Source organism: Balaenoptera acutorostrata, chromosome 18 (assembly GCF_949987535.1).
Source record: "Balaenoptera acutorostrata chromosome 18, mBalAcu1.1, whole genome shotgun sequence".
Lineage (NCBI taxonomy): Eukaryota > Metazoa > Chordata > Mammalia > Artiodactyla > Balaenopteridae > Balaenoptera > Balaenoptera acutorostrata.
In genome coordinates, this window is record NC_080081.1 from 34,464,542 (window position 1) to 34,492,436 (window position 27,895).

General features: G+C 37.2%; 1 protein-coding gene across 1 annotated transcript in view; it reads left to right on the top strand.

Moving 5' to 3' along the window:
• The first annotated feature begins 577 nt into the window (after positions 1–577).
• The window catches only part of DACH1 (dachshund family transcription factor 1), a 411,296-nt gene continuing 383,978 nt past the window's right edge, over positions 578–27,895 (top strand). Inside the window, exon 1 of the mRNA XM_007186196.2 lies at positions 578–1,689. Coding sequence (XP_007186258.2) covers positions 854–1,689 — 836 coding nt within the window. The 5' untranslated portion in view covers positions 578–853. The remainder of the gene's footprint in view (positions 1,690–27,895) is intronic.

Here is a 27,895-nt window from a genome sequence, read left to right on the forward strand (position 1 = left end):
AGTTGGCAGACGATTGCTCAGAAGGTTTTGGAAAAAATTACAAGTCTTCGCGGACGAAATGGAATATTAAGACATGCAGTCTAACGGTAGTAGAAAAGAAAGAAGTCGATGATCCCTGTTTCCGATCGCCACTTCTATGTCCCGGCTTTTCCTCTCTGTCCCTCCCATAGTTTCTTACTTATCCTCCCCCTCCCCTCCTCCTTTCCTCGCTCCCTCGCTTTCCCTGGGTCTCGCGCTCTCGGAGTCCCTGCTCCGAGTTCCTGGTTGGATAATTTGGGTTAATACTAGTGAGTGAGGGTTTTGCGGCTTCAAAGGGTATTTCAAGTTTCCGGAGCTCCTCCCCTCTGCACCGTGTGACAACAACAACTCGTCCAGCCGGCAGCCTGCACTTTTCAGCTCATTTTCTCTCTGTCATTCCCCTCTCAATCTTTGATCAATGTACTTGCCAGGGAGAACCCAAGTCCTTCAAATCTCCTCCTTTTCACCTTCATCCTTAACTTTGTGCTAGAGCGGGACCCACACAACAACAGCCCACCCTCCCCGCCCCCCCTCTCCAAACCAGCCCCCGATCCCAGCCCCCGGAGAGGACTCGCATTTCGACTTGCGGGACACTTTTGTGCGTTTCTCTCTAGAGCGCCTCTCGCGCTCGCCCCTCCTGCGCTCGCTCTTTCTTATCCTCACCTCCTTTTTCCCCCCTTCTCTCCCTTTCTCCTTGTCGTTCTCTCTCAGAGTTGTTGTTGTGGCCCCCTAGCTCCTTCTCCCCCCCGCCCCCCTTTTCCCCCTTGCCCTCCCCGGGGCGTGTGGCAACTTTTCCCCTCGCTTCTCCTCCTTCTGTTTCCCCTTATATGTGACCATGGCAGTGCCGGCGGCTTTGATCCCTCCGACCCAGCTGGTCCCCACTCAACCCCCGATCTCCACGTCTGCTTCCTCCTCCGGCACCACCACCTCCACCTCCTCGGCGACCTCGTCTCCGGCTCCGTCCATCGGGCCCCCGGCGTCCTCAGGGCCAACTCTGTTCCGGCCGGAGCCCATCGCTTCGGCGGCGGCGGCGGCGGCGGCGGCCACAGTCACCTCCACCGGCGGCGGCAGCGGAGGCGGCGGCGGCAGCGCGGGCAACGGAGGCGGCGGCAGCAACTGCAACCCCAACCCCAGCCTGGCGACCGCCAGCGGCGGCGGTGGCGGCGGCGGCGGCGGCGGCGGCGGCATTAGCGCTGGCGGCGGCGGCGCCTCCAGCACCCCCATCAACGCGAGCGCGGGCAGCAGCGGCAGCAGCAGCAGTAGCAGCAGCAGCAGCAGTAGCAGCAGCAGCAGCAGCAGCAGTAGCAGCAGCTGCGGGCCCCTCCCCGGGAAACCCGTGTACTCGACCCCGTCCCCAGTGGAAAACACCCCCCAGAATAATGAGTGCAAAATGGTGGATCTGAGGGGGGCCAAAGTGGCTTCCTTCACGGTGGAGGGCTGCGAGCTGATCTGCCTGCCCCAGGCTTTCGACCTGTTCCTGAAGCACTTGGTGGGGGGCTTGCACACCGTCTACACCAAGCTGAAGCGGCTGGAGATCACGCCCGTGGTGTGCAATGTGGAACAGGTTCGCATCCTGAGGGGACTGGGCGCCATCCAGCCCGGAGTGAACCGCTGCAAACTCATCTCCAGGAAGGACTTCGAGACCCTCTACAATGACTGCACCAACGCAAGGTAAAGAACGGGGGGCCGCCTCCGCCGCCCGTGGTCCCTTCCCACCGGTCTCCTCGCCCTTCCCTCGCTCCCTTCAGGGCGCCGCTCGCTCCGCGCGCCCGCGAGCCGCGCGCTCCGGCGAGCGCGGCCCTCTCCTCTCTTTCCTCGGGGCTCGCCGGCCGCTCCCGACCCTCTGAGAAGTTGGCACCTCACCCTGCCCAGATCGCGCTCTTCCGGCCGGGTCCGCCCCTTGCTGGCCCGGGCGCGGGGGCGCAGCTGCTGTGGCACGCGAGAACCCCAAGCCTCCGGGCAGAGGGGCCGGGAAGGAGGAGGACGGTGCCTTTCCAGGGGCCACAGCGCCCTTCCTGGGCCGCGCCGGAGTCAGGGGACCCCTCTCAGCGCGGCCGCCCGTGTGCGCGCTCCCTCGGACCCGGGTTCCACCGCCAGGCGCGGGGCACTGGCCTGGCTGCTCGGAGGCGCCAGGCGGCATCCCGGGGGCGGAGGGAGGTCGTGACCCTGCTCGGCAGGGTTCGAGGAGCGGGAAGACGCGCTCCGGGTGAGGGCCCCTCGAGGTAGCCTTGAGAGTGGGTCACTTGGAGGTCGGGAGGGGGACGGCCCCAGAGGCCGAGAGGCCGGCGCAATCCCGGGGGACCCAAAGCGAGTTCAGCTCCGAAGCCCCGAGGGCAAGCCCGCGGAGGGGAGGGGGCTGTGTGTGCGCGCATCTGTGCGTGTGTCCGCGTGTGAGCGTGTGCGTGTGCAAAGAAGATAAAGGGGTACGTTTGCCCCGGGGCAGACGCGAGGGGACCGGCAGGGTTCCTTTCGTAGGGGGAGGTGACCGGGTGCCTGAGACTCTTGGAAGCTGAACCGGAGAGCTGGGGAAGGAAGACCACAGCTTGCTCTCTCTCCAAACTGTTCTTTTTTTCTTTTCCTTTTTTTCCCCTTTTCTTTTCTTTCTTTCTTTCTTTTTTTTTTTTTTTGTTTTTTGTTTTGTTTTTGTTTTTGTTAAGGGTTAGTAGCTCACGCAATGAGCAGGTGCAGGTTTTGCACTGGCATGCTCTGTGGACCTGAAGACCGGTGCCATGGCTTCCCCAGCCCGGCAAAGCGCGGGAACTCTATAGAGGCCACGGGACCCGGAGCCCGGCCCGACCAGTTTTATGCTAATGAACGCTCACTGGGGGAGGATCTACCGAGAGGGGGCGGGAGTAGGGTAACTTGTCAGTTTCGGGGTAGAAGTGATCATTCAACCCGCTCTCACGGTTCCGTCTTGTCCCCATCGTTGGCTGCAGAGGGGAAAGTTCAGAGATGCCGGGTGAAAGAGAGTAGGGAAAGTTGGAGTCTAGAAGTGAGCGCGTGGGAACTGCGCGCAAAATGTGTGCAGCGACTTCGGTACCCTCCAAATAAGTTTAAAGATCGGGAGAAGGAGCGGAGTTTTACTCCTTTGGGGTGTGTGCCCCTGGTAGAGCTAGGGAAACAGAGGCGGCAAGGAAAGAGGCGCAGGACTAGACCAGAAGGAAACCGGGGTAGAAAAGCCCCTAGCTATTTCTTCCTTGGGAGAAGACTTCTGGCTAGTGCCCCCGGAAGACTGGAAGAGGAAAAAGACTCGAACTCCAACCCAGTAAATGTCTTACCCTGATCTAGTCAGAAACTCTTTTCCGTGTTTATTTGCCATCTTTGCATCGGGCCATGGGTGTATATCTGGGTTTTGAACCTTCATTTCTACTATTTTTGGGTGAATGCTGAGCGCCCGCGTGTGTGTACGCGCACGCGTGCCCAAGAGTCTGGACAGGTGGCAGTAAAGATTGAGGGGGAATCTTGATCACTAAACGTCATTTACGGAGATAATTGGAGTCCTTGCGTGTACAGAAGATAACATATTTGCAAAAAATCTACTGTTAAAACAAGTAGAATCAGGGCAGAAAATTGTTGCGGAGTTGTTATAAAGAATGCTAGTCGAAATTTGAAGCCAGCTCAGATATGATTGTGGTAAAATTGCCTACCTATCCAGTAGATTGGTGAAGCGCTGTTTTTCTTAGTAACCAAACCACTCTTCTCTTGAATCTTCTTTGTGTGTTTCTTACAGCACACACTGTACTAGATAATTAATGGCCATTTCACATAACACGCAAAAAAATTGGTGGAGAAAACTCCCTTCAGAGACTGCAACGTTATAATCAATTTAAAGCAGGTAGTGTTACACCTCTTACAATTATTCTCTTGATGTTTTGTGGGTTTTTTTTTTTCCAGAAATTTCTGAAAATTTGGAATTTTCAGGTTTTGGAATTGAAGTCCTCACCGTAGGGTTGGAGAATATTCTTAAAGTTATTAGGAAAGAATTTTAAAATATTTTTTCCCTTTAACAAAGGCTCTGGAGTTAAAACTTTCAGAGCCAAGATAAGTTAAATCCAGTAAAACTGTTTATCCCTTCAAAAATATCTCATCAGTACTCTAATTATATTTCAATCACCTCGTTTTAATACTTTACAATTAAATGTGTTATTCCAAAACTCTATTTCAGGTTAAAGTTAAATGTGGTAAGTTTGTTGATTTACTATTGCATTTTGATCTTTTATCAACTACAAGACTTTCTCAAACCTAAACACATGCAAATACTGAAGAAGATGTGTAGTTGTAGATATCTGCCTAGGTTTCCCTAATTCTGCCACTGACTAAGAAAATAGAAAACTTATCATTGAACTCCCTCTCACTAAAATATACTGTTTGCATTGTGATGCATTATTTTTTAGTGATAATTACAAGTATTACTGTCTTATTTCTCAACGTTGGAAACAATACCTAAAATATTTTTATCTTGAATTTACAAAACAAAAATTACCCTTTTCATTCAAGTCCAGTTTATGCCCTTACTATTAAGATCCTTTTTCATTCATCTATATATATTGATTTCTTTCATTATGGTTTCTTTCTCCTCTGGCTACTTAAGAGACTATCTAAAGGAATAATTTACGCAAAAGATAAGAGGAACTGTGCAGAAAGGCAAACTATATAAAATAATATGTACATAGTGTGCAAGAAACATTAAATCTTAGCACTCTCAGCTTTTTACAGAACATGTATTTAATTATGTCTCTTAAGAGTATTTAGATACCAGAGAATCTGAGGAACCAAAATTTTTGATGTTAAGGAAAAGAAGCGTTCATAAACTTGCTCAAAGTGGCTCAGTAAGTTAGTAACAAACCTCGGAGTGGATTTAATTTGCTTGGGGCTCTTGCATCAGTGTGCTATCTATGAAAACTAGAATAAATGTTGAAGCCATCTGTCATTACCACAAGGAGATGAAACAGAGACTGTCACCTCCTTGATAGTAAAGCTAAATAAAATAGGGGTCTCAAAGCATGAAAGAAAATATAAGGAAATATATTTAAAAGTTGTCAGAGGACAAAGTCTGACCTTGATCAGTTTCCTCTAATTATTATTTTTAAACTAAACATTAGTTGCATGAACTTGGCTGTTGCAACAGAGGTCACTTAATTAACTGGTAACCATTAAACAACAACAAAAAAAGAAAAGTAATTATGTACATGGTCAAGTCTCTGAGTCAGTTGCTTGTTTGTAGATTTGGGTTAGCATTCAATTTTCTGTGAATTCAGGTAATAAAAAGTGACTCTGTTCTATTTTGTCATCTAAAATGATGATTTTTTTTTTTTTGAGCACTGCCAGAAGTTGATTTTGTCTCAGGATCCTCCAAACCAGCTTGTGATTTGGGTCCTACGTAGCCCTAGATTTATGGAGTTTTTAACTTGAAAAGATTCCAGTTAGTTTTATCAGACATTTTATATAAATATACATATATTCACAAACAGTATTCTTTTGTCTTAAAAGTCAGTACCATCTATTGACAGCAAATTGAGAGACTACATGTCTTTTTTTGTCCAGTGGTAATATATGAATGCAGTTTTAGTATAAGAAGTATAAAATATTTTCCAATTCTTGGCTCTTTTTTTGTCAGAAGTTTTTTTTAAATAAAAATGGCATATTTATTTAACATTTCCTCTGTTGCATGCTATTCAATGGCACGGACTTATGCATTTATGCCTCGATGTAGAAAGTTTCAACACAATACAGACTCCCTTCTCACAGATAATTATGATACTTGGCACAGAGAAATTCAAAACTTACTTCAAATGAAGAGAGACTATGCTTTTGAAGTTTTTGTATTACAGTCTATTAATGGCTCCTGTAAAGCCTGATGTCTTGTCGTATAACATTTCAAGAAGAATATGGCATAATTAGAAGAGTAGGGGCTAAAATGTGAAAGTTTTTTGGTTCCATCACTTATCTCTGCATACTTTTTAAATGTTAGTAAATTGCAGTTTAATAACTAATACGTAAATAAAATCTAAGAATATGCTGACCTTGGATTTACCTTGTTTAATCACATTATATTGCAAGATACAAATTCTCGAGTTATTTGGATAATATCTTTCAAACCTGTTTTTTTTTTTTCCCTTGGAGTTAGTCTCCAATGATATCATAATCATTATTGTTACAAAGTGCACATAGTTATGAGGATGAAGATGGTGTACTTTCTGAACTCCACGGTTAATGCCCTGAGACACTTAATTTGATTTGCACATATAATATTTTATTTTGTGATGCTTCAAATATTATGTAGAATAAACTACAAGGCAGGCTTATTTTTTTCTTGTCAGTTTTCTTGCATCAAATTTTTGTATTTGCATTTAAGGCAGACTTTTTAAACTTCATTTAGTCTAAATCTGCTGGGTTTTTTTTTTTGTTTAATCTACCACATTTCACGGAAGTTGCGTATAAATTATTGAGACCAATATTCGCCACTCTCTTTTTGCCTCACTACCTTCCCCAACCTTCTGAGATGTGACACCCAATATTGATTAAAGTCTTGGCTGGATTTGAGCATAAATCACCCTTCTCTTTGGTGATTTACCATGTGTGATTCACTAGCATACAAAAACATAATATGCTTTATTGTTTCTCATTTGCTGTTTTGTTTTTGGAATGTAAGTAGCATTTGTAGCTTAATGTGCAACCAAGTAGTTGTTATTTTAGGAACAATTTGTGCTTTGACTGTCAATTAGTATTATTTTATCTTTCCAAGTTATTTTACTAAATTGTTTCATACAGTTGCCTCTGTTAATCAAGTAAAATAATCATTTAAATTGCATTGTATTAGCAACATAGAACACATGTATTGCAAAATATAATAAGAAATGAAACTCTCACAGGTTGTAAGCTGTCTCCCTTTGAATCTTTGTCTGAAGAAATTAGTTTGAAATATGCCTTCTAAATAGGTACAGGTGAGTCTTCTAGATTTCACTAAACATTTTGGTTTTAAGGTTTTCATTACTTGATTCTTTAGAAAAGTTCAACTTTGCCTGAATTTAATCTTTCCAGGATTTCATTTTCAGATTGTTCACCAAGGGAAAAAAAAAAGAGATCACATCAATTTATATACCTTTAAAATGACCAAAAAATGTGAAAAAAAAATTGATATTAACAATTTGGATATTTTAACATGTATTTAAGATAAAGTTTTATCATTTTATGTTTGAATTGTTATGAGAATAGAATGACCTTAGCATGTGGCAGCATGTGCCATTCTCTTTACTGAGTTACTGCACTGTGATTGGTCAGTCGTGTGTGTGTGTGTGTGTGTGTGTGTGTGTGTGTGTGAATGCTGCAGCTAAAAATTCAGTTAAGAATACATTAAAAATACATTTATATTTATATTTTCAGACTTAGAGACTGCATTAAGGAGCCTCTTTTCCATTATATTTGTTATGCTCAATAATTTATTTTTTAATGAAGAAAACCTGACTTAAAAGCTTAGATGAGTGGACTATCAAAGGCTCTGATCTGCACAGATACATATATGTCAGGCATACCAGTGGCTCTGTGAGCCCACATTGTCCTCAAATTCCTTTACTTTCCTTCTCCTCAATTTGTCAGAAGTATTTCCAATCAAAAGTAATTTTTTTTTGCTACAGTAGCTGTCCTTTAAATAACTTTTAATTGCTGATATTTGCTTTTTAGAATATGTCACAGTATAGAAGTGACTCAATTAGAATAGTGAGGTTAGCTTATCAAATTATTTCTTTGGAAAGCAGGAACACCAAGGATAGTATATTTATATTTGATCTAGTAGTTAGTTATTATATTCAGTCTAGTAATTAGTTATTATTAGATTAGGTGGTGGATCATTTTATATTGATGCACCTATTTACTTTGGGAAGGTTTTTGAGAATCTTTTAAGAGTGTGTCTATTACAGATACCTGTCCAATTTAAATGTACATGTTTATTTTATAAGTATTATGTCCATATAATCATATATAGAGAATGATGCAAATCACTACATGATCCAAAATCAGAGACCTTGAGCCAGGTGCATTTTAAGTTTCTTGTGTGTTCTGATTTGGATTTATTTTATAAGATAAGAGGATTCTAATTCACTCATTTAAGAAAAATTTGCATGTGGGTTTTTCTAAATTGGATGTAGAAATGTCCAATGACTGAACTTTGTTAAAGGTGTGGCCCTGTTTCTTTCTGATTCATATTAGCTTGGAGTTGATCCAGGATATCAAGCTGGGATTCTTTTGCACGTTTAAATGTACGTGACTTGAGTGAAAGCTGTCAAAGACAACTTACTAAACTGGAAAACTCACTGTGTATTTAATTTGTCTTATATTTTTGTGCTTATAAACATATTGAAGTGTCTAAAAGTCTGCAGCATGGCAACAGACTGAATAGCCAGCTGTTTTAAAAAAAGTTTTAGAGAGTAATGTTTAAAAAAAAAAAACAGTTTAACTGAAGCATCTAAAACACGTTATTATCTGAGATGAATACACTACCTAGAATATAGTGCATGTTTCTTGCAGGAAATAGGAATTGTTTACTATGATCTGAAGACTAAAAGAAATTTAACTATAGGTAGATTAGTAATAATCCTGCAGTGGATTTTGAAGGTAGTATATATGTTTGACAAAAAATTGGATATGCTTTTCAAGCATGATTTTCTCAAAGCAAATATTGAAATGGGCAACAAAGTAGACTGGTTACTTTTGGTTAGTAACATTGAAAAATTGAGGAATGTTTTCCTTTCCTTAGAATAAATGAACAGAGGGATAAACGAAGTATTAAAAAGTCACAATGTAACTTATCTTTGAATTTATATATGGTATCAAATGGTTCTAAATAATTAGATTACTCCTGTAGTCACAACAGGAAAAAACAATGCTTTTCTTCAAGGACAAGGAAAATATATCAGGAAAGAAAGAGTACTAGTCAAAAGGGAATTATTTTATAGAAGCACATACAATCATTTGCAGTAAATACTTGCTAGTTCAGTTTAAGGGATATGGTCATTTCTTAAGTAAAGGTAATGAAAATAAATCTCTAGAGTATATTAATCAAGAAATATTTCATTACATTCACATATCAAGCAGATGAAGTGTTTTGTTAAAATCTTAAACTGATTGTATCCAGAAATTGTATTAATAGCAGCAGTAGGTCAGCTGTTTTTTTCATAGCCTTATATTTTAAAAACATTTTGTTTATGTATGAACAAATCACTGAAGTTGTAACTAATCTTTGAATCCATCACAGCTCTGCTAAAATAGACTGATATATTCAACTGTATTAATTCTTATTTTATATTTAAAATATCTGTTTTTTTAGCTTAATTTTTGGAAATGATATTTATGTCTTAAGTTAGGCAGTTTGTAGTTTAATAGTGCCTCTGGATTTTAAATGAATAACTTGGAACACTTTTCTTTGTAATATCACCGTTCACACGTTTTATACTAGGATGGATGTTCTTGTGTATGCAACAAGTGTAAAATTTCTATCAGTATTTAAGAGATCTTCGTCGTGTATATTTTTGTTTATGTTAAGCTTAGCCCATTTGTGGTCTGTGTATTTATGCTTAAGTAATTATAATCCCTTTGTTAGAAAAGCTTTTACGTATATGTATTTGTGTTTGTACACACACACACACACACACGAGAGGCATGTAGAACATAGGGCCAGAGGACCAACAACTTACTTATAAAAATAACTTAATTTTGCTTTCTGTAATTCATTTAATATAAAATAACACATGAAAAACCAATTCTACTTTAGTGAACGACCATAGAAAACTATATTTAAAATTACTTTTAGGGTGAAAGATGTAGTTTATATTTAAATGTTTTAAAATATAATTATAAATACAACATTATATGGTTATTAAGACAGTGATTAAACACTTATCTTGATTTTCCTAGACCTTTATTGTTATGATAACTAAGATATACTTTTAATTCTTTATGAAAAATATTTATAACTGATAAGTATTTTATTGTATGAAATCGACATTAAACTATTAGGTACTAGAATCTGTACACTACTGAAGAACATTTAAAGTGCTTGATGTCATTGCACCATTTCTTTTATTGGTTTATTTCATTGCTGCTTGCACTTTAGAGCAAGCATATCCTTTAAAATCAGTGGATAAATGATAAGAAAACAATATCATAATCTAAGAAAAAAAGATTGCTCTTCTAAAAGCTTTACCATCAATGAGATGAGTTAGGAATGAGGTCAATGGGTTAATCTGCAGGTCTACATAAGGAGATGTGTATTACCACTTCTTGCAGTGGACTGTAATTGTCTTTGAAAACACCTGGTAGAGGTCCAGTTAAATTGAAATCAATTACTTTCTCAATCATTCCATGGCATATGTCAAGTCATTACGTCATTGGTAAAAGTGCAAGCATGCGTGCATTTTTTTGCAAAGTAGGAAGAAGCTTATAAAACAGTGATTGCTTAAAAGACTCTGCTTCATCTAAAGCTTGAGGAATTTAAAAAAAAACACTTGGGCATAGTAACTTAAAATGACATTTGGTAAGAAGTTCATCTTTGCATTTAGTTATCTAAGTAAAAACAATATTTCACATTCCTTTCTGCATCATCTGCTATGTATATATACTTAAAAGTTAGTGAGAATGGTTTCAAAATATTTTATGACATGTGACCTCTGACACCTTTACTCTTATCTTCTAAGAACCCTCTGACAAGTATGTATTATAATCAAAGATGAATATATGTCTGCTCTTCACTGATTTTTTTTTTCTTCACACCATTGACAGTACATGCAGATTTGAACTTGTAGCCAGGAACAGTGCTTCCATGCTTCAAATTGCCAAAGGACCCCCAGGGATGGAAACTTGACCTGCTTTTATGAAACCATAGAATTACATTTATACAAGTTACCCCATGGGAAAGGAATGAACTGATCCCAATTCAAACCTTAATATTGGAGCCTTCTGGGTCAAATTTGATTTTTCTTTCTGTTAACACCTGTTTAGCTCCCAAATTTACTAACTATATATTCTTAGGAAATTTACAAAATACTATTCATGAGTGGCATTTCACAGTTAAGCCCAAAGTGCCATCAAAATTTGGCAGCTATTCAAGTTTTCACATGTGACTAAGATGCTACTTTTTAAAACAAAATATCTGCCTTTCAAATATATATCCTAGATGTTAAAAGGTTAAACATAAACTTGTTTAATTGGACATGGGAACATTTATTTTGTACTTTTTTTATTAATTTCTCTCCACAGAAGAGTCAGCCCAAGTAGGGGAAGAAACTTTTTTTCAAGGAGTTTTTCCCTGTGATAACATTTCAGAATACAGATTTTTATATGAGTATATTTAATTTTTCTTAGATTCACATTTTGAGAGGTTAAAGTTCTTATTGTATTTTTAGTTGGATCACTTGAAAGTGTTTCCAGAAGGCTCCTTTTGCCACTAGCAGTAACAAATGAAGATCACTGACAAATTTTATACGTAAAAGCCATTTTTATTTTAGTTATTTGGACTGGGGCTAAGTTGGAAAACTGAAATTAATCATAGGTACAAAATAAAGAGGTATTTAGGTATGTATAGTTTGCTTAATTTCTGGAATACCAAAATGCTATATCATATATATATAAATTGATAACTGATATAAAATGGTAGGGTTATAATACCTCTGCTTATAACGGGTGATATTAAATGACTACCATTAGATTTAGAACCTACTTCTTCATATAGAACGACTTGCTCTTGATCTTATATACACAGAAACATTTTATAAAAGGTAAAGCAACACATATACATATATATCCCCCACTCAAATATATGCAATGACAAAATATAATTCCATGATTGGATTTTGGAATTAAAGTTAGCAAGTTCCTTTTCCAATAAAAATTAGAAAGAATTTCACAGATCTTTCACTTCCTTTTTCACTTAACATAGGTAAAATCATTTGGATAATTGGCTATTTCCTTACAAGAACCAAACATAAAAATTCCTAATAAGAATGGTTATAACAAATCAATTCTTGGCGTGTGGAAGAAAAATATTGAGATTTCCAATGGAAGGTATACCACTTTTCTTACTATCATAAGTCATGATTATCAAGGAGAAAATATTTAGGGTTTTAAACATGTGTTGCTTATTTTTTATTGGCTGTTCTGTGGCAAAAAAAGAAACCCTTAACTTTCACTGTAAGCTAACAGTTTTCTGCCTTGCCTCAACACATCATTTGAATGAAGAAAATTAAGTCAATCATTTGGATGTTTCCTAAGATCACTCTGTTGCCATATTTATAAAATAGCAACAGTGATTAAATACTTCATTTAACTTAAAAGTTTGACCCAACTAGTTTCATGGTGATTTGACATGGCTATTGGTCGGCATATTCTCTGACTGTGAAGGAAGGAAGGGAGGGAGGCAGATCACGTGACTCCACAACTTCATGCTGTTCTTAAAAGGAATCTAGTTAGGAAAGGCAGCTTATTCTGACTTTTGTAATGGCGATAATATGAAGTTTCTATGACCTTCTTTGTCTTCCAGTGGCACTTTGCAGCTCTATTTCTAATAATGATTGATAGTATACCAAGTGAACTGCAAAACAAAAAACAAAAAACCCAAAACACCTTAAAAAAATCTTGCTATGAAGTGTGTGAAAGGAGAGGTGGAGCTTTTATATTTTAGGTAATTCTCTGTAAGTAGAGTGATCCTTAATTTGGCACAGAATTCTACATCATACCTCATATAGGAAGCCTTTAGACGCCAAACTAAATTTCATCCTCTTAAATATCTTTATCATCTGAATTGTCCTCATAATAAATCCTCTTTATTTTTGGTAGACACTCTAGTGAAATTTTGCATGAAATATAAATCCATATTTACCCATAACTATCTATTCAAAAACAGAACAAGCTGGGTTTTTGAGCTGTTGATATTTAGATTGGATTCCTCTAATTCAACAGAGTGAAAATATAGTTTATTTTTATTTATTTTCTTCTAATTTAGGAAATGACATTAAAATGGTATATATTTGATCTGAAGTAAACTTTTTTGCTCTTGCTTTTGGGGAGTGGGTTAAATAAGGGCCCATGACAGGAATGCTGTTTGTTTTTCACAAAAGTTGTTTGTGATTTCAGGTACTCTTGGGAAATCTCTTGATCAGATTCACATCTGTTCCTGTCAAAGTGGGTGCTAAGATACCGGTCACCCAGCAACCATGTCCAAGAGGGAATTGGGCCGATAATAACTTCAAAAAGGAATGACAGATGCTAGATTAGGATGAAAGACAAAACGCATGAAAAATGAGCTTGTTAGAATCAAAAATTTGTTCAAGCACCTTTATGCAAATTAAATGAATATTGAATATTTGCATGCATTTCTACTTTTTCATTTGATTGAAAAGAAAAGAATAGCACATTTAAACTCACAAATGTGACTTTTTCTTTTGTACTAATCAGCATACAAAGCTGAATCTCTTTTTTTAAAAAAATTAGATTAGCCACCTGGCTTCTTATATCTCTACTAAGTATATTGCAATGTTTTTCATATAACAATGGTACTCTTTGGGACAACTTGGTTTATCTAATTTTTTTCATAATAAGCAATCTCGTGTGAAGGCTATTTTAGATAAATATAAATCTGTTTCTTGAGAAAGCATTTCAAAAGTAACCTTATCCTATTGTCCTTGAAATTGGTTAATGTACATTAATAAAAGATCACTCAAGATGAGTTCACACCAAAAGCACAGGCTTCTCATTGACAGGTTAAATAACAATGCATTAAAGTAAAGCAAGGTAGTATTCCTGAAATGAAAAGTAGACAGAAAGATCGCTTCAAAATTTAAGATGCTTTTTGATATATTACTAGTTTTTCTATTGAATTGTTTACATACTAATCAGAATTTAGAAGAGCCTGATAAAATGTAGTGATTGAGAGAGGTTTCTGAGTCTTGGTTTAGCGATGTCTAATGTGGTCACGTAGAGAAATTGATTTTCTTCAGAAATTAATTAATTTTTCATATCGCCCTAAGCTGCAGTTAAAAAGAGTGCATACTTGTCTGTTTTTTCCAGAAATATTGCCTAATCATATTAATACCATTGCCCCAAGGATGAAAAGATAATTGTACAAATGCATTTGGAAATATGTATCACTGAGTATTTATGATTAAATTATGCAAATGACCTAGCTCTCATCCTTTCCAGACCCAGATTGTCTAATTAGGATTGATATGCTGAATAGATGTTCCAGAATTTGAATACAAGCATGTCCAAGGAGCAGAAAATTGGAAATGACAAGGCTGAAATCCAAAGAAAAGTGTCTTTCGTTTCTATACTTTGTTAATGTGCTGTTAGCAGTTGAGGGTTTTTTCCCTCCCTTTGGCTATTTTGTGACTCATATGTCCGTATTAGAAGCAAGTATGCAAAATGAATTGAACTTTAGCAAAAAGCATTTCATTTCTATTTGGTGCTTATATAAAGATAATAATTCCCCTGTCATTCAAAAAGAACATCACTATTAAGTTGCTTCAAACAATGTAAACTTAACCTTAACTGAGTGAAGTTTTTAAAAAACTTCCTTTGTATTGGTATCAAACCTTTATTTCAAAGCTAGCTATCCAAACTTCATGGCATACCGATGCAGTATTTTCTAAGGATGTGCTTTCTTGAATCTACAGTTTCTTCATTTACTTAAATATCTATCTCCTTATATTTGGAGAAAACTGATCCAGTAACAGTTCCGATTAGGGGGAAAAAAGCAGCACTTTAAATGTAACAATGTTTGAATTTGAGGTCCTCAGCAGGCTTTCTCCCTCATTGATTACACTCATTCATCTTAGATGGAGGGGTGGTAGTGAGGGGGTAGGAAGGGACCGAACTGTCAGGCCTCCAGCCTTTGTTAAGCAGCGGGTAGTCACTGCCTCTGAACTCGCCTGGCTCCTGCTTTCCATCTGCAGGATGATGGATTGCTATGTTTAATACATTTCAGCTTTTGTCTGTCATAGTGTGGACAGACAGTACTATCAGTGATTTCAACAGTGATTAGGGAACAGTTTCAAATCCCTCCTATTGGCCAGACAGCTTCCAGGAACATCTGATGAAACATACTCATTGGCATTCTCACCATGTAAGTGTGTAGTTCAACTAGGCAGAGATTGTACATGCACTGTTTAAGCCAATGCTGAAGCCCACTGAGAATTTTACTGGACCATATATGCACTTTAGGACAAAGTTACACGTGACAATATTGTAACCACATTGGGGTCTCAAACTAAAATATTTATCTCAAGTAGTCCCAAGGTAAGGTAAATTTGTCTTCTTTAAATAGTAACAGCATATGTATAACGGCAGAACTGTATTCTATGATGTCAGTTGTTGCTACCCATCAATATTGAGCTGTTTAGCTATACTGGGAGGGTAGAATGTGAGGACTATGGTAAAACAATAAGACATGACATGGCATGTGCTATTCTGGGATCAGCTGATCTGTGGGTGCTTTGTGGTTCACAAGTCCAAAGAGTAAATGATTTCAACAGCCAGAACACCACTATGTACAGCTCAATATTTTCCCTGGAGTGTCTTATTCTATTTATAAAACTGGTGCTAAGAAAATACAATTAACTGAAGGAAATGAAAATATTCTTTTAAACCATTGGTAACTTAGGCAAAGTTTTATTTGGAAAATCGGACCTATCTAAATCAATGGAATTTTACTAATACTATTACAATGGACCAAATGTAATGTAAATTACAAAGTAAATTGAAAAGTGTATTATGAGCATGGAGTTGCAACTCTCTGAATAAACAGGTAATTACCAAAATACTTAATTCAGCCAAAGTTTTGCAACAAAAATCTAAATCAGGAAGAGACACGTGTTTTCAACTAATCTCTACTAATAGGGAAGATTAAAGAAAAAGTTTAGATAAGTTAGCCCCAAATATTCAATGAGAATAAGAACTCCAGGTCCCCAATTATATTTTCTCTTACTGATATGGTTCTTACATTGCAAAATTTTCATCTGAGATCCTTTCAGTAAAGTTTTCTCATTTTGAGTATGGTTACAAATACACAAACGCACAAATTCACGCATACGCGGCATACCATGTTTCTTTTTAACCAGTTCAATAGCTAAACTTATTGGCATTTGGACATTGCTGATTTAGTAGTAAGGATAGATGGGGCTGTACCTCCTGTGAGAGTTATACAAACATTCATATATTTTGCAGCTTACCTTGTTCTTTGCTTTATTTTAAGGCTTGTCTTATTGAAACAGTGTTCAGCATAAAAATTGTGCCTTCATTCAGCCTATTCTAAAGGAGTCATTCGTCCTAGAAAATCGAAGGTATAGCTCATAGTAGACTTCTGTACAGAAATTGCATAACTGGGTTTAAGTAAATCTAGATTTTTAATCAAAGCTGTTCACAGTTTATATAGCACATAGTAAAATAATGTACCACCCCTCAACAACTGCCTAATCATTCTAATGTGTGGTTGTCAAATCTTTAGTCGTAGAGTATTGCATATTCATTTATTGCCTTCATAGTGTGGGTGGGGACAGGCGGGGAAGTGGCAAAGCGTTTATGCTTTTAGAGAAAGATAAGGTATGAGGGGACAGCTATTAGCAGGTCACACCCCCTGAAATCACTGTGATGTGCGGAATTTCTACCAAGTCAAATGGAAATGCACGGATGAGACAACTGGAGTTAAGATTCTGAGCTTTGAGCTCTCAGCAGCAGATTGAATGGAAGAAGAGGCAATGTTGAGTCAATACTCTGTTCTAAAGCAGAACCATCTCATGGGATGGCTGTCCTTACCCTGCTATGTTCCTTCCCTTAACTATTTGTTAATAATTTTTAAGGAGGTAATCAATAATCAGTAGAAATTTAGGATTAAGGATCTGGCTGGGGGATAAACCTTTAAGAGAGGAAAGGAGCTCTTATACCATATAAAATCTACAGACACTTTCCCTCCAAATGTTATAGAAAATGTGTTTGGCAAATGCAAATGTGTATTTTGCCCATAGGTGAACTATTCAGAATCGTATCTCCTGTAACATTGGGAGTGTGTGTGTGTGTGTGTGTGTGTGTGTGTGTGCGCGTGCACATGCATGCGTCCACATGTATACTGTAGGTTGTCAACCCCTGGTATACACATTGTTAGTCCTATGTTTAGTTAAACACCATAATTATCAAGTAATACAAGTCATTTGTCTTACTGTGGTTAAACAAAGAAAAAAATGTGTGCTAGAAACTAAATGAATGAGTTTCTCAGGAAGCTAAACGAACAAGTTTGTTGTCTGAAATGTTTCAGAGTGGAGGAAGCTTAGAACCCCCTTTAATCTATTCCATCCATCTCTGGCCACAGTGAGAGTGCACTGGCTTCTGTGTGTGTGCACAGCAGCTCTGGGCTTAGCGTCCAGCTATTACTGTTTGGTAGATACACAGTTTGGGGGGAAATAACGAGTCAGGCCGGCAGGTTCAACTTCTTATTTCTCAGGAGCTTCCTATAATGATTCCACCTCTAATGAGGTGAATTACTACTGCATGAAAAAGGAGAAAAAAGGGTTTTGGCCATCTTAGCTAATAAATCACATTGACTGCATGGCTGATCAGATCAATTGTGCATAAATCAGCGCCTTAAAGAGTCTTAAACTAAGATTCTACCAAAGACCAATTGATCCACCGGCTTGTGTAAAGGCATGGTCTCTTGCCCATAGCAAACTGAACAGGAGTCCACAATATTGAAACAGTCAATATGCTGTCAAATGTTGAAATGAATGTTTTCAGATCTCAAGGGCACGACTGTGATAAGTAAAGCAGTTGTGACTGGGTCGCGTCAACTAATATGTTTTTGTCTTTTCTAGTTCACTTTTATTTGTTAGCAAGAAAATGTAATTCTCAATACATATACGAAAACTAAGTTTTGAAAACTTTATCAACAAGTGTAAGTTTGGGGAATTGTTTCCCACAGAAATATTATTATGTTATTTCAAAAAGAAATTATTATGGCTATCCAAGAGAAGTATTTCATTACGATAATAGCTGTAGATTTGAGATTTACTAATCTATAGACAACTTGGGGTCATGAGAACAATCTGGAAACTTGATTTCAAGTTCTGATTCTATCAGTTACTAACTGGGAGATGTTGGATTAGTCAGCTGGAACTTTCATACTGTCAAATGTAAAATAGGGATAGTAAAGATAACTTTTCTATTTATTTTAAAAGAAGGTGGTGAGGATAAGAATGTGACAATAATTATTTGAAAGCACTTCAGAAATAGTAAGGTGCTTTTCAAGAGTTGTTATCTGTTTAGAATTCCCATTACTTTTTAAAAAATTGAGACATCATCTACATATTGTGTAAAGTTTAAGGTGTACAATTATATACTTCAAAGTTGCTAAGAGACTAGATCTTAAATGTTCTCACCCAGCTTTGTTCTTTTACCAGAAGCGTGCACAAAAGCATAAAGAAAAATCTATTCTGGTTTTTGCTGTCACACTCTTCTCCTCTTTCTAAGGAAGTAACAGTGAAATCACAACAATTAAAAGGAACTTGTGAATTCTGAAAAATTACAGTCTTTTTATAAATATAATGTTTATTAAAGTTTTTTGGCATTAACTTTCAGACATTTTAAATAACAATTTAACATGACAAAATCTTTGAAAAGCAAGAAAAGATGAAATATAGCCATAGCATCTGCAAAGGAAATAACTTATTTTATTTCGGGGAGTATGCCATCCAATAGCTACAGTAACCACTATGCAATTCACTATAAAAGCAGGAGATTCTAATAAGTTTACATCAGGTTTTTCTTCCTTTTCTTTTTGCTAAATCAGGTATTATTGAATCTTTGATTTCTTTTTAAGTTGCCTAGAGCATTCTATTATAGTTAAGTCTGTAGGATTTTTTTAAACCAAATACATAATTTATAATTATTCTCTACCAAGCATCTCAAAATCCTCCCAAATGATTATTTTCTGGAGTTTCCTGTTTTGAAAATAAATTTGGGATAGGCATTCAAGCATCTTAACATGAAATTTGGTGCCTGCCAAATATTTTGTGAACTCATCAATATAATATAATGTTCTCTATCTCAGAATACTACTTGTTCTGCCTTTGTCTGTAGATTTATGTCAATGTCTTGACATTTTTGTAAATTATGTAACACACATAGTTTCTCCCTTGTTATATTGTGAAATTTAGTAGGTTGTTGAAATTGGATCTGATTGATTTTCTCCTTGGCATTTGTCTACAAAAGCATCTCATGTCTGAAATTCTCCAGAGGAGGGGAAATCCAGGTGGATTTCTTTTGCTGCATTCTTCCTTTATGTATCTAAAGTTTTGAAATATTTGTGATCTGCTGTTAACAGTTTTAAATGTAGTTATGGAGATGCTTGCTGATAGAAGATGGTCTGGTTATTTCTTGAACTCATCAATTAATTTTAAAACTTGAAGAAATTTAATTTCTGGTGACTAATAATTACCTCCCTGTGATTTTTCTAGACTATTATCTTGCATCTATCTTGTTAAAATTCTCAGGTACTTTCTGGCACATAGTATGCACTCATTACAAGTATAATTGACTTTCTTATAGAATTTTTGTCTGCATATTATTGAATTATATTAAAATACTTTTATGAGATTCTTAGTTTTAGGGAATTTTGGTTATAACCAAGAAATTAAAGCACGAATAGAAATATATATGTTTTAGATTTTTATGTAGAAATAAAAACTAAAATGAAAGTATATTTAACATTAGTTCTTAAGTATAATATAAGGTGTCAAATTCTGGAATGTATCCCATGTCCTTGTAGTAGTTTAAGCACAAATATTTAAACTTTGTGTATCTTCATATATGTATAATTTAATAAGATTGAGATTTTACCTTTATCTCTATTATTATTAAGGTTTATCAGATTAATTTTGAAAGGTCACAAAACTTATAATTTTTGAAGTGTGTACAAATTTGAATTGAGTATATTCATATGCAGTTTAAAACATTACTTTTTTTTTAATATATATATTTTTAAATTTATTTATTTATTTTTGGCTGTGTTGGGTCTTCGTTTCTGTGCGAGGGCTTTCTCTAGCTGCGGCAAGCGGGGACCACTCTTCATCGCGGTGCGCGGGCCTCTCACCATCGCGGCCTCTCCCGCTGCGGAGCACAGGCTCCAGACGCGCAGGCCCAGCAGCCGTGGCTCACGGGCCCAGTCGCTCCGCGACATGTGGGATCCTCCCAGACCAGGGCTCGAACCCGTGTCCCCTGCATTAGCAGGCAGACTCTCAACCACTGCGCCACCAGGGAAGCCCCAAACATTACTATTGATAATAAAAATTACAGCTACGATCATTAGTGATTACTGTTTGCTAGATGTTATCTCTTTCATTCCCCATAGTAACTCTAAGAGGTAGGTTCTACCTGCTTTTAAAGAAAGATAAAGGTACTAAGGCTCAGAGCAGTTAATTAATTTACCAAGGGCACACAGCTAGTACATGGCAAGTAGAGGAAACAGAATCCAAGAAATTTCATTCTAGAACTTTTATTTTCTATTTTCCTATTCAAATAATACTTAATCAATGACTCTAATCTAGATTGAAGTTTGAAGATTATAAATTATTTGGAAATAATAGTAATAATATAATTTTCTTAAAAATATTTAAGATATATGTGTGTATTCTGTGTGTCTGCAGCAATTTAGCAGTTTTATTGGAAAACTTTAATATTGTTTACAGTTCTAAGATTTTTGGAAACACTTTTTTACATTAAAAATGTAGAGTGAGCCAGGTGTAATTTCTTTCTTTATGAGAAATACACAAGTGACATTAAATTTTATATCCATTAGCATTGTAGATTAATTTTCATTGTTTCTTTTACTAAGTGACAGAAACGTATGGTATGTTCTTCCAAGTACAAAAGTATATTTTCTTACTCCCTTTTTATTCCTTAAATCTTGTTACCGTGTATTTTAGAAATTCTTCTGTTCATTATCATCAACGGGACACTTACAACACAACAAACCATGTAGATAAGGTCAAATTTTGCTAAGATAAAATTTGAAATAATTGCAATGTTAATTTATTAAATTAATTCATGGCTTTGGATCAGTGGTTATCTGTGGGGAGAAAATATATGAGTAACTGGGTGATGATCAGTTATTAATTCCAGTCCTTTTTTGACAGATTCAGATTCACCTTTTGTGCCTGTTTTGTAGTTCCATTTGAATACTACTGTCAGAGTAAGCCACTCCTATTACTGAGAGGTTATCATTCCCAACAGATATAAATAGGCTATTCTTGAAAGCTTGAAAACCACTCATCTGGGCATGTAATTGGGACTTACACATCATTTGTATAGTAGATAAAGCCTACTATAGGCAGAGTTTGTGACAACACTTCCCAGTTTTAAACTGGGAAGTAGCCATGGACAATTTGGGGTGGTGCCTGTTTTCCTTCGCATGTTGTTCTTTAGAATAAGCTTCCTCATCCCATCTTTTTTTTTTTTTTTTAAATTAATTTATTTATTTTGGGCTGTGTTGGGTCTTCGTTTCTGTGCGAGGGCTTTCTCTAGTTGCGGCGAGCGGGGGCCACTCTTCACCGCGGTGCGCGGGCCTCTCACTATCGCGGCCTCTCTTGTTGCAGAGCACAGGCTCCAGACGCGCAGGCTCAGCAATTGTGGCTCACGGGCCCAGCTGCCCCGCGGCATGTGGGATCTTCCCAGACCAGGGCTCGAACCCGTGTCCCCTGCATTGGCAGGCAGAGTCTCAACCACTGCGCCACCAGGGAAGCCCCCCTCATCCCATCTTAATCATCCACCTGGATGCAGTCTTCCATCCAAGTAGCTTGCCATTCTTTTCGGTGTCTTTAGATCTTTTTTTTTTTTTTAATTTCTTTTTCACAGCAGAAAAAAAGTACCTTGCTAGTTTGTATCCTCATACTCCATATGAAGAACTTGTTTATCAGATTGGCACGTTGCTGAGATTTGCAAGTTCCCTGGTGGGGTAGGTGCCTCATTTTGTTCATTTACATTTATTCACTTTAATCAAGTGTGGGAAATAATGTTTTTTCACCAGGTAAATATCATGTGGGAAAAGTGATGGAACTCTTGTTCCAGGATATCTACAGTTAAGATAAGGAGTTCATTTTGGTAAGAGCTAAATATTTTGAGTATTTCTGTTAATGTTTAGTGTCTCATCAAAGTCTTGCGTATGTGATATATGGCACAAATCAGGAACAAAAGGGTGTCATTTCTTACATATTCAAGAGAGAAGGTACAGAGTTTATAAATAGTATTTAGCAATGACCGCTGTAATTTTGATGGTGGTTTGCTAAATTACATCAACTGTGTGTTGAAAAAGTGGCACGTGCCTTGATGTTTCTATAGTTTTCTGCCCATTCCTCATTGACCTTACTGGCGGACTCGTTACAGTGCTTTTCCACTCCCACCCTTCTACTATTGCCCTGGTTGCCTGTCCAGGATGATTTGAACTATTTCCTCACAACCTTGTTATTTCAAACTAACAATATTATGTGAAATAAAGTAAATTCATGGAAGTAAATTCATTCACTAGTTCTGCTATAAATTTTAAGTATATTGTTCAGTTTTAAATTCCATTAGTTCATGCTCTTCGGATTCTCAAACCTTTACCTCGCCCTTTGTAACTTTCAGTGCTAAGATTCAGGGGAGAGCCTCTTCTATGGAAAGCCAAGAATGGGCTTAAGGAAGCAGCGCCATTTTCACTTCTGCTAGAGACCTCTGTCTTAAAGATCTGACTTTGCGCTTTTCTCCAACAATCCAATCGAAATTTGATTCTTTACATTTATGACTTCCCTAAGGAGACAGTCACACTGTTTCACAAACAATGTGCTCATTTAAATGCTTGTTAGAAGTACACATATCAGGTTTAAGCATTAGGCAAAGCTTCCTGTAACCTTAACCATAAATGCCTTTCTAAATGATCCTAATGTGCATGTCCATGTGCTTTTTCCTTGGTTCAACATACTGTTGCATCAAAGAGCACTTCAATTGGGTCTTGATATATAGAATATTTGAACTGAACTTTTTCTTCAGTTGTATGTGTCTAGTAAACAAGAAAAGCTTCTTGGGGAAATTTAAATTTTATTATAGTGTAGCAAATTTGGAATTTAGAGTACTGTTGTTTCCAAAATTGAATAGAGTCCTAGAAGCATCAAGACTGTATTTTAAATCACTTTCAGGTAATATAGGAGAGTAAAAAAGAAGCCATATACACTTTTCATAAAGTGGTGGTTTCAATAGTGGAATGTTAGAAGCACTTCTGGTCCACTGTGAAATGTGATTGAAAATTAAGATTCTTTTTAAACGAGCTATGTCTCACCTGAGCTCACTTTGTTTGCCAGTGTTCTAACAAGGCATCCGGAAGACTTTGACAAGTCAGAAAAATAGATAGATATCTTTTGACTGGAAAATCATTTTTCAGTGTATTATCAAGCTTGCTGTGTAAATTGTCAGAGAAATATTTTAAGATTTAGCTTTGAATAATAGGTGAGTATATAAGTGTCTCTTTTTTTTTTTTTTTTCTTATCTCCACTAACAATTCCCTATAATCCTTTGATTCTTTGCCGTCTTATTTCCCAGTCTCTTTTGGGATTCATTCTCTTCCTGAACTCTTCACTTTACTCAGCTCTCAGTGTCCTTTACAAAGTTTGCACTATGGAATTATTTTTCCTATTCCGTTATCAGCACAGTTTTTTGGGCACTTACGGTATGCCAGGCACAACCTAGGTATCTCACTTAATTCTCACAACAGTCCTAATTTCATTTTATAGAGGAGGGTATTGAGTTAGTTACAGAGAAGTTAAATAACTCACCCAAGGCAACAAGTGTTAAATGAGAAGGTGACCTCAGGGCTTCTAATTCCAGATCCTACACTCTTAACTACTAAACGACCCCTATCCTAAGGAAAGTTGCATACACCCATTTTGAGTTTTAGCTTTCTCACTTGCCAGTCAGGGAGCATAAAACCTAACCAACAAGATGAGGGTTTACGGAAAGGAGGTCAAAAGTTAAATGCCATAGAAAACTACATAGAGGTTAGTTAGGAATACACAGAGGTTAGTAGGCATACATAGAGGTTACTGGGAATAAATAGAGGTTAGTAGGAATTCAATAAATACCCTTTGCCAGGTGCTATTTGGGAAAGAGAATTCAAGAATTAGCACTTACAGTCTGGCAGTGGAAAAGCCATGGTGTTCGACTTCCTGTTGGCAGTTCTTCAGTGACCTTAGAAAGCCGTAGACTGGTTTTTCCCATTCCTAGACAGTCAGTCCTTATCAGTAAGCAATGCTTGTTTGTCTCCAGTGTCACAAACAGATATGTTTGTTTAGTGAGACAACCATCATCCAGAGCAGACTCAAGGCCGGCAGTTGTAACTAAATATAATTTTCACCTACATTTCACAGTTTATTCATGGTGAGAAGTGCTTCTATTCAAGCATCCTTCCAATGGACTAAGAAAAATGGGCATATCCTGTCACTGACCAAGAGTTTCAACTTTGAGGTTTTAGGAAAGATGAAATTGAATAGAGAATTGCTTTCTCATTAGAAAATAGGTAGAGTTATTTTTAAAGTTCTATTTTGAGTTGCTGTACCATACACACACACACACACACATATATATATATATATATATATATATATATATATATATATATATATAATTATTATATTAATGCTGTCAGAAATCCTGGGAGGACAATAAATATTGCAGTACATAGAACAGAATTTAGAAGACAATAAATAATAAATAAGTAAATAAACAAACAAGTAAATAAAATGGTTCAATATCTACAAAGTTTTTCTAGTTAAAATCTTGTGATTTCATGATGCCACATATTTTGTGCTCCAGAAAATATTATGGCTATCAGGAAAATGAAAGTCCTCTTTATAAAAATTACCCTTGGAGCGTCCTAAAACATACTATAAAATACTCCCTTGAGCATGTAGAACAACGGTGTCACCATAATGTAGATACAGGCTAGGAATTTTTTGGTGTTCTTCCTTAATTTTACGCATGCTCTTTATCATTTTTTAAGACAGAAAGAAAAGTGATAGAGTGTTCGTCCAAGTTCATAAGTCATATCTCTCTTGAAATCCAAGCTTAAAGACATGAATATGAAGAAAATTAAAATCAAATATATCCGCTCCGATACTTGTGTGGCCTTTAGGACTTGACTGCGCTCTTTTTACATATTTTATTGCCTTGCTCTATTTTCCTTTTATCACTCTCTTCTCCTTTTATTAATTTTGCATTTTTCATTGTTCTTTATCCTAATTTTGTAGTATTAGCAAAGGATATATCTACATTAAAGAATTTAGGTATTCTGAAATTAAAGCAAAATAAGCAGACATAAATGTACAAATGCCTAGAATGATAACTTTAAAAAATGGCCCCTGTTATTTTCCAGGGATTGGTCGTTGGCCTGGCTGGAGATTGGAGATCGGGATATATCTGTTAATCAGAAGTTGGAGATTAGGTTGCAAATAGAGATATTGGCAAGCTCAGGAAGGGCCCTATGTTCTAAGATTAAGGAATTTGAACACTATATGGTAGATTATGAAAAATCATTGGTAGATTTTTTTCCTTTTGGGAGATTTTTAATTGGAGGAATGATATGACTGGATTTGTGTTTTGGACAGATAACTGTGACCCTAGGAAGCGTGAATTAGTAGCATTTTAAACTAGAGACTATAACAATAATCCAGTTGGAAATAGCTAAGGCAGCAGTAGTGGGGATTGAGGGAGGAAAAAAGAAGAGAAATTAAATTAAAATGGATTTAGTAAGATGTTTGGGGAAGGAAGAATGAGTTGGGATTAACTTTTTAGTGTTTGATGAACAAGGCTGTAAGTCGTAAGACCATGAAGAGAAGAAAGTTTTGGTGAATGTAAGTAATTCCATTCCAAAGGCTTTAAGTTCGAGATGCTTGTAAATTATCCAGGTGATGTCAGAAACACATATCGGGGATTCATGGGAAAAATCAGGAGTGAAGCCATCGATTTTGTTGTGACCTTTTGAAGAAATATTGAGGTAGAAGTTAGGAGCTGTGGGTTGTGGCTGTCAAATAATGAATCAGATTTTCCGAAGGATTTGATAATTACTCTATGAATTGACAAAATTTTAATAATCTCTCTGATATTAAAAAAACACTGCTGGTTGTCTCTTCTGGTTTAAATAACTTTTTGAAACCACATACATGAATTTTTACATTAAAAATTATTCGTTATTCCCAGAGGTCAGATATTATTTTTCCATTATAAATTATTCAGAGTTAAATGGCAGTCAGAGGTAGAGACTTAGCAAGAGCAGGTCCTTCTATGCTGCTGAGTCATGATTGTGACTCTAAGAAATAGCTTCATTGTGTCTGATTCTAAGCTTGTAATAATAATGAGTGTCAAAAGATGAGAACATTCTGTACCGGAATTTGAAAAATACCACTGATTAAAAATGAAAGCTCTGTTAACCTAGCTCACCTGAAACTCTCAGCTGGCCTTTTGGTAAGACAGCCGCTGCAAACCACAGAGTTTGGCTCCATGGAAGGCAGCAGCAGATCCAACGTGCAGAGTGAGTTTATGGGCTGACGCTGGGTGATTTAATCCAACGCTAGAAGGCAGGACCAGTGTTAAGGATTGCGTTTTTTTTTTTTTTTTTTATAGAAACCATTTTTTTTTTTTTTTTTTAAGGATTTTCTTATTTATTTATTTATTTTATTTATTTATTTTTGGCTGTGTTGGGTCTTCGGTTCGTGCGAGGGCTTTCTCCAGTTGCGGCAAGCGGGGGCCACTCTTCATCGCGGTGCGGGGACCGCTCTTCATCGCGGTGCGCGGGCCTTTCTCTATCGCGGCCCCTCCCGTCGCGGGGCACAGGCTCCAGACGCGCAGGCTCAGCAATTGTGGCTCACGGGCCCAGCTGCTCCGTGGCATGTGGGATCTTCCCAGACCAGGGCTCGAACCCGTGTCCCCTGCATTAGCAGGCAGATTCTCAACCACTGCGCCACCAGGGAAGCCCAAGGATTGCGTTTTAAAAACAACATCAACAATTATGAACAGCAAAAGAATATCATGATACCATTTAAAAAGCAAGAGGGTATGATCTACTGTAAATCAATCTCAACATTGATAAAATAAGATTGCTTCAGAATTACTTTTAAACTCAATATTCTCATACCAGATGCCTTATAAACATCAATGCACTTTGTTTTTGGTGACATGTTTCTTTCAAGGAATTGATACCAGAATTTTATTTCCCTATATCCTCATTTTATTAATAATACTATTTATCTAATCATAGCTAGCCAATCTAATTCTTGAGTCTGTATAAGAGAAAGTCTTCTGCACTAAATTATTGAGTTTTTTGTATGCACAAAGTGTCTTTTTTAAATAGGAGAATATAATTATAATCAAAAATAATTTAGAGAGCTATTACAGTCATATTTATTGGGGAATAATGCATTGAGCTTACTGAACTCCTTTTTGCTAAGATTCCTCTATTAATGTGACTGTCTAGTGCAGCACAAAAATTATATATTCAGCCACAAAGTTTTACCTGCAAACTTCAAAATATCTATCAGCTTTTTATTAACAAAAATTATCCCACTCAGCATGAGTCTACCAGTTTGCATTTAGTTTTGAGTTTACATATATATATATATATATATATATATAAAATTATTTTTTTAAAGTCTTTATTGAATTTGTTACAATATTGTTTCTGTTTTATGTTTTGGTTTTTTTGGCCATGAGGCATGTGGGATCTTAGCTCCCTGACCAGGGATCGAACCTGCACCCCCTGCATTGGAAGGCAAGGTCATAACCACTGGACCGCCAGGGGAATCCCTGAGTTTATATTTTTATTGTATCG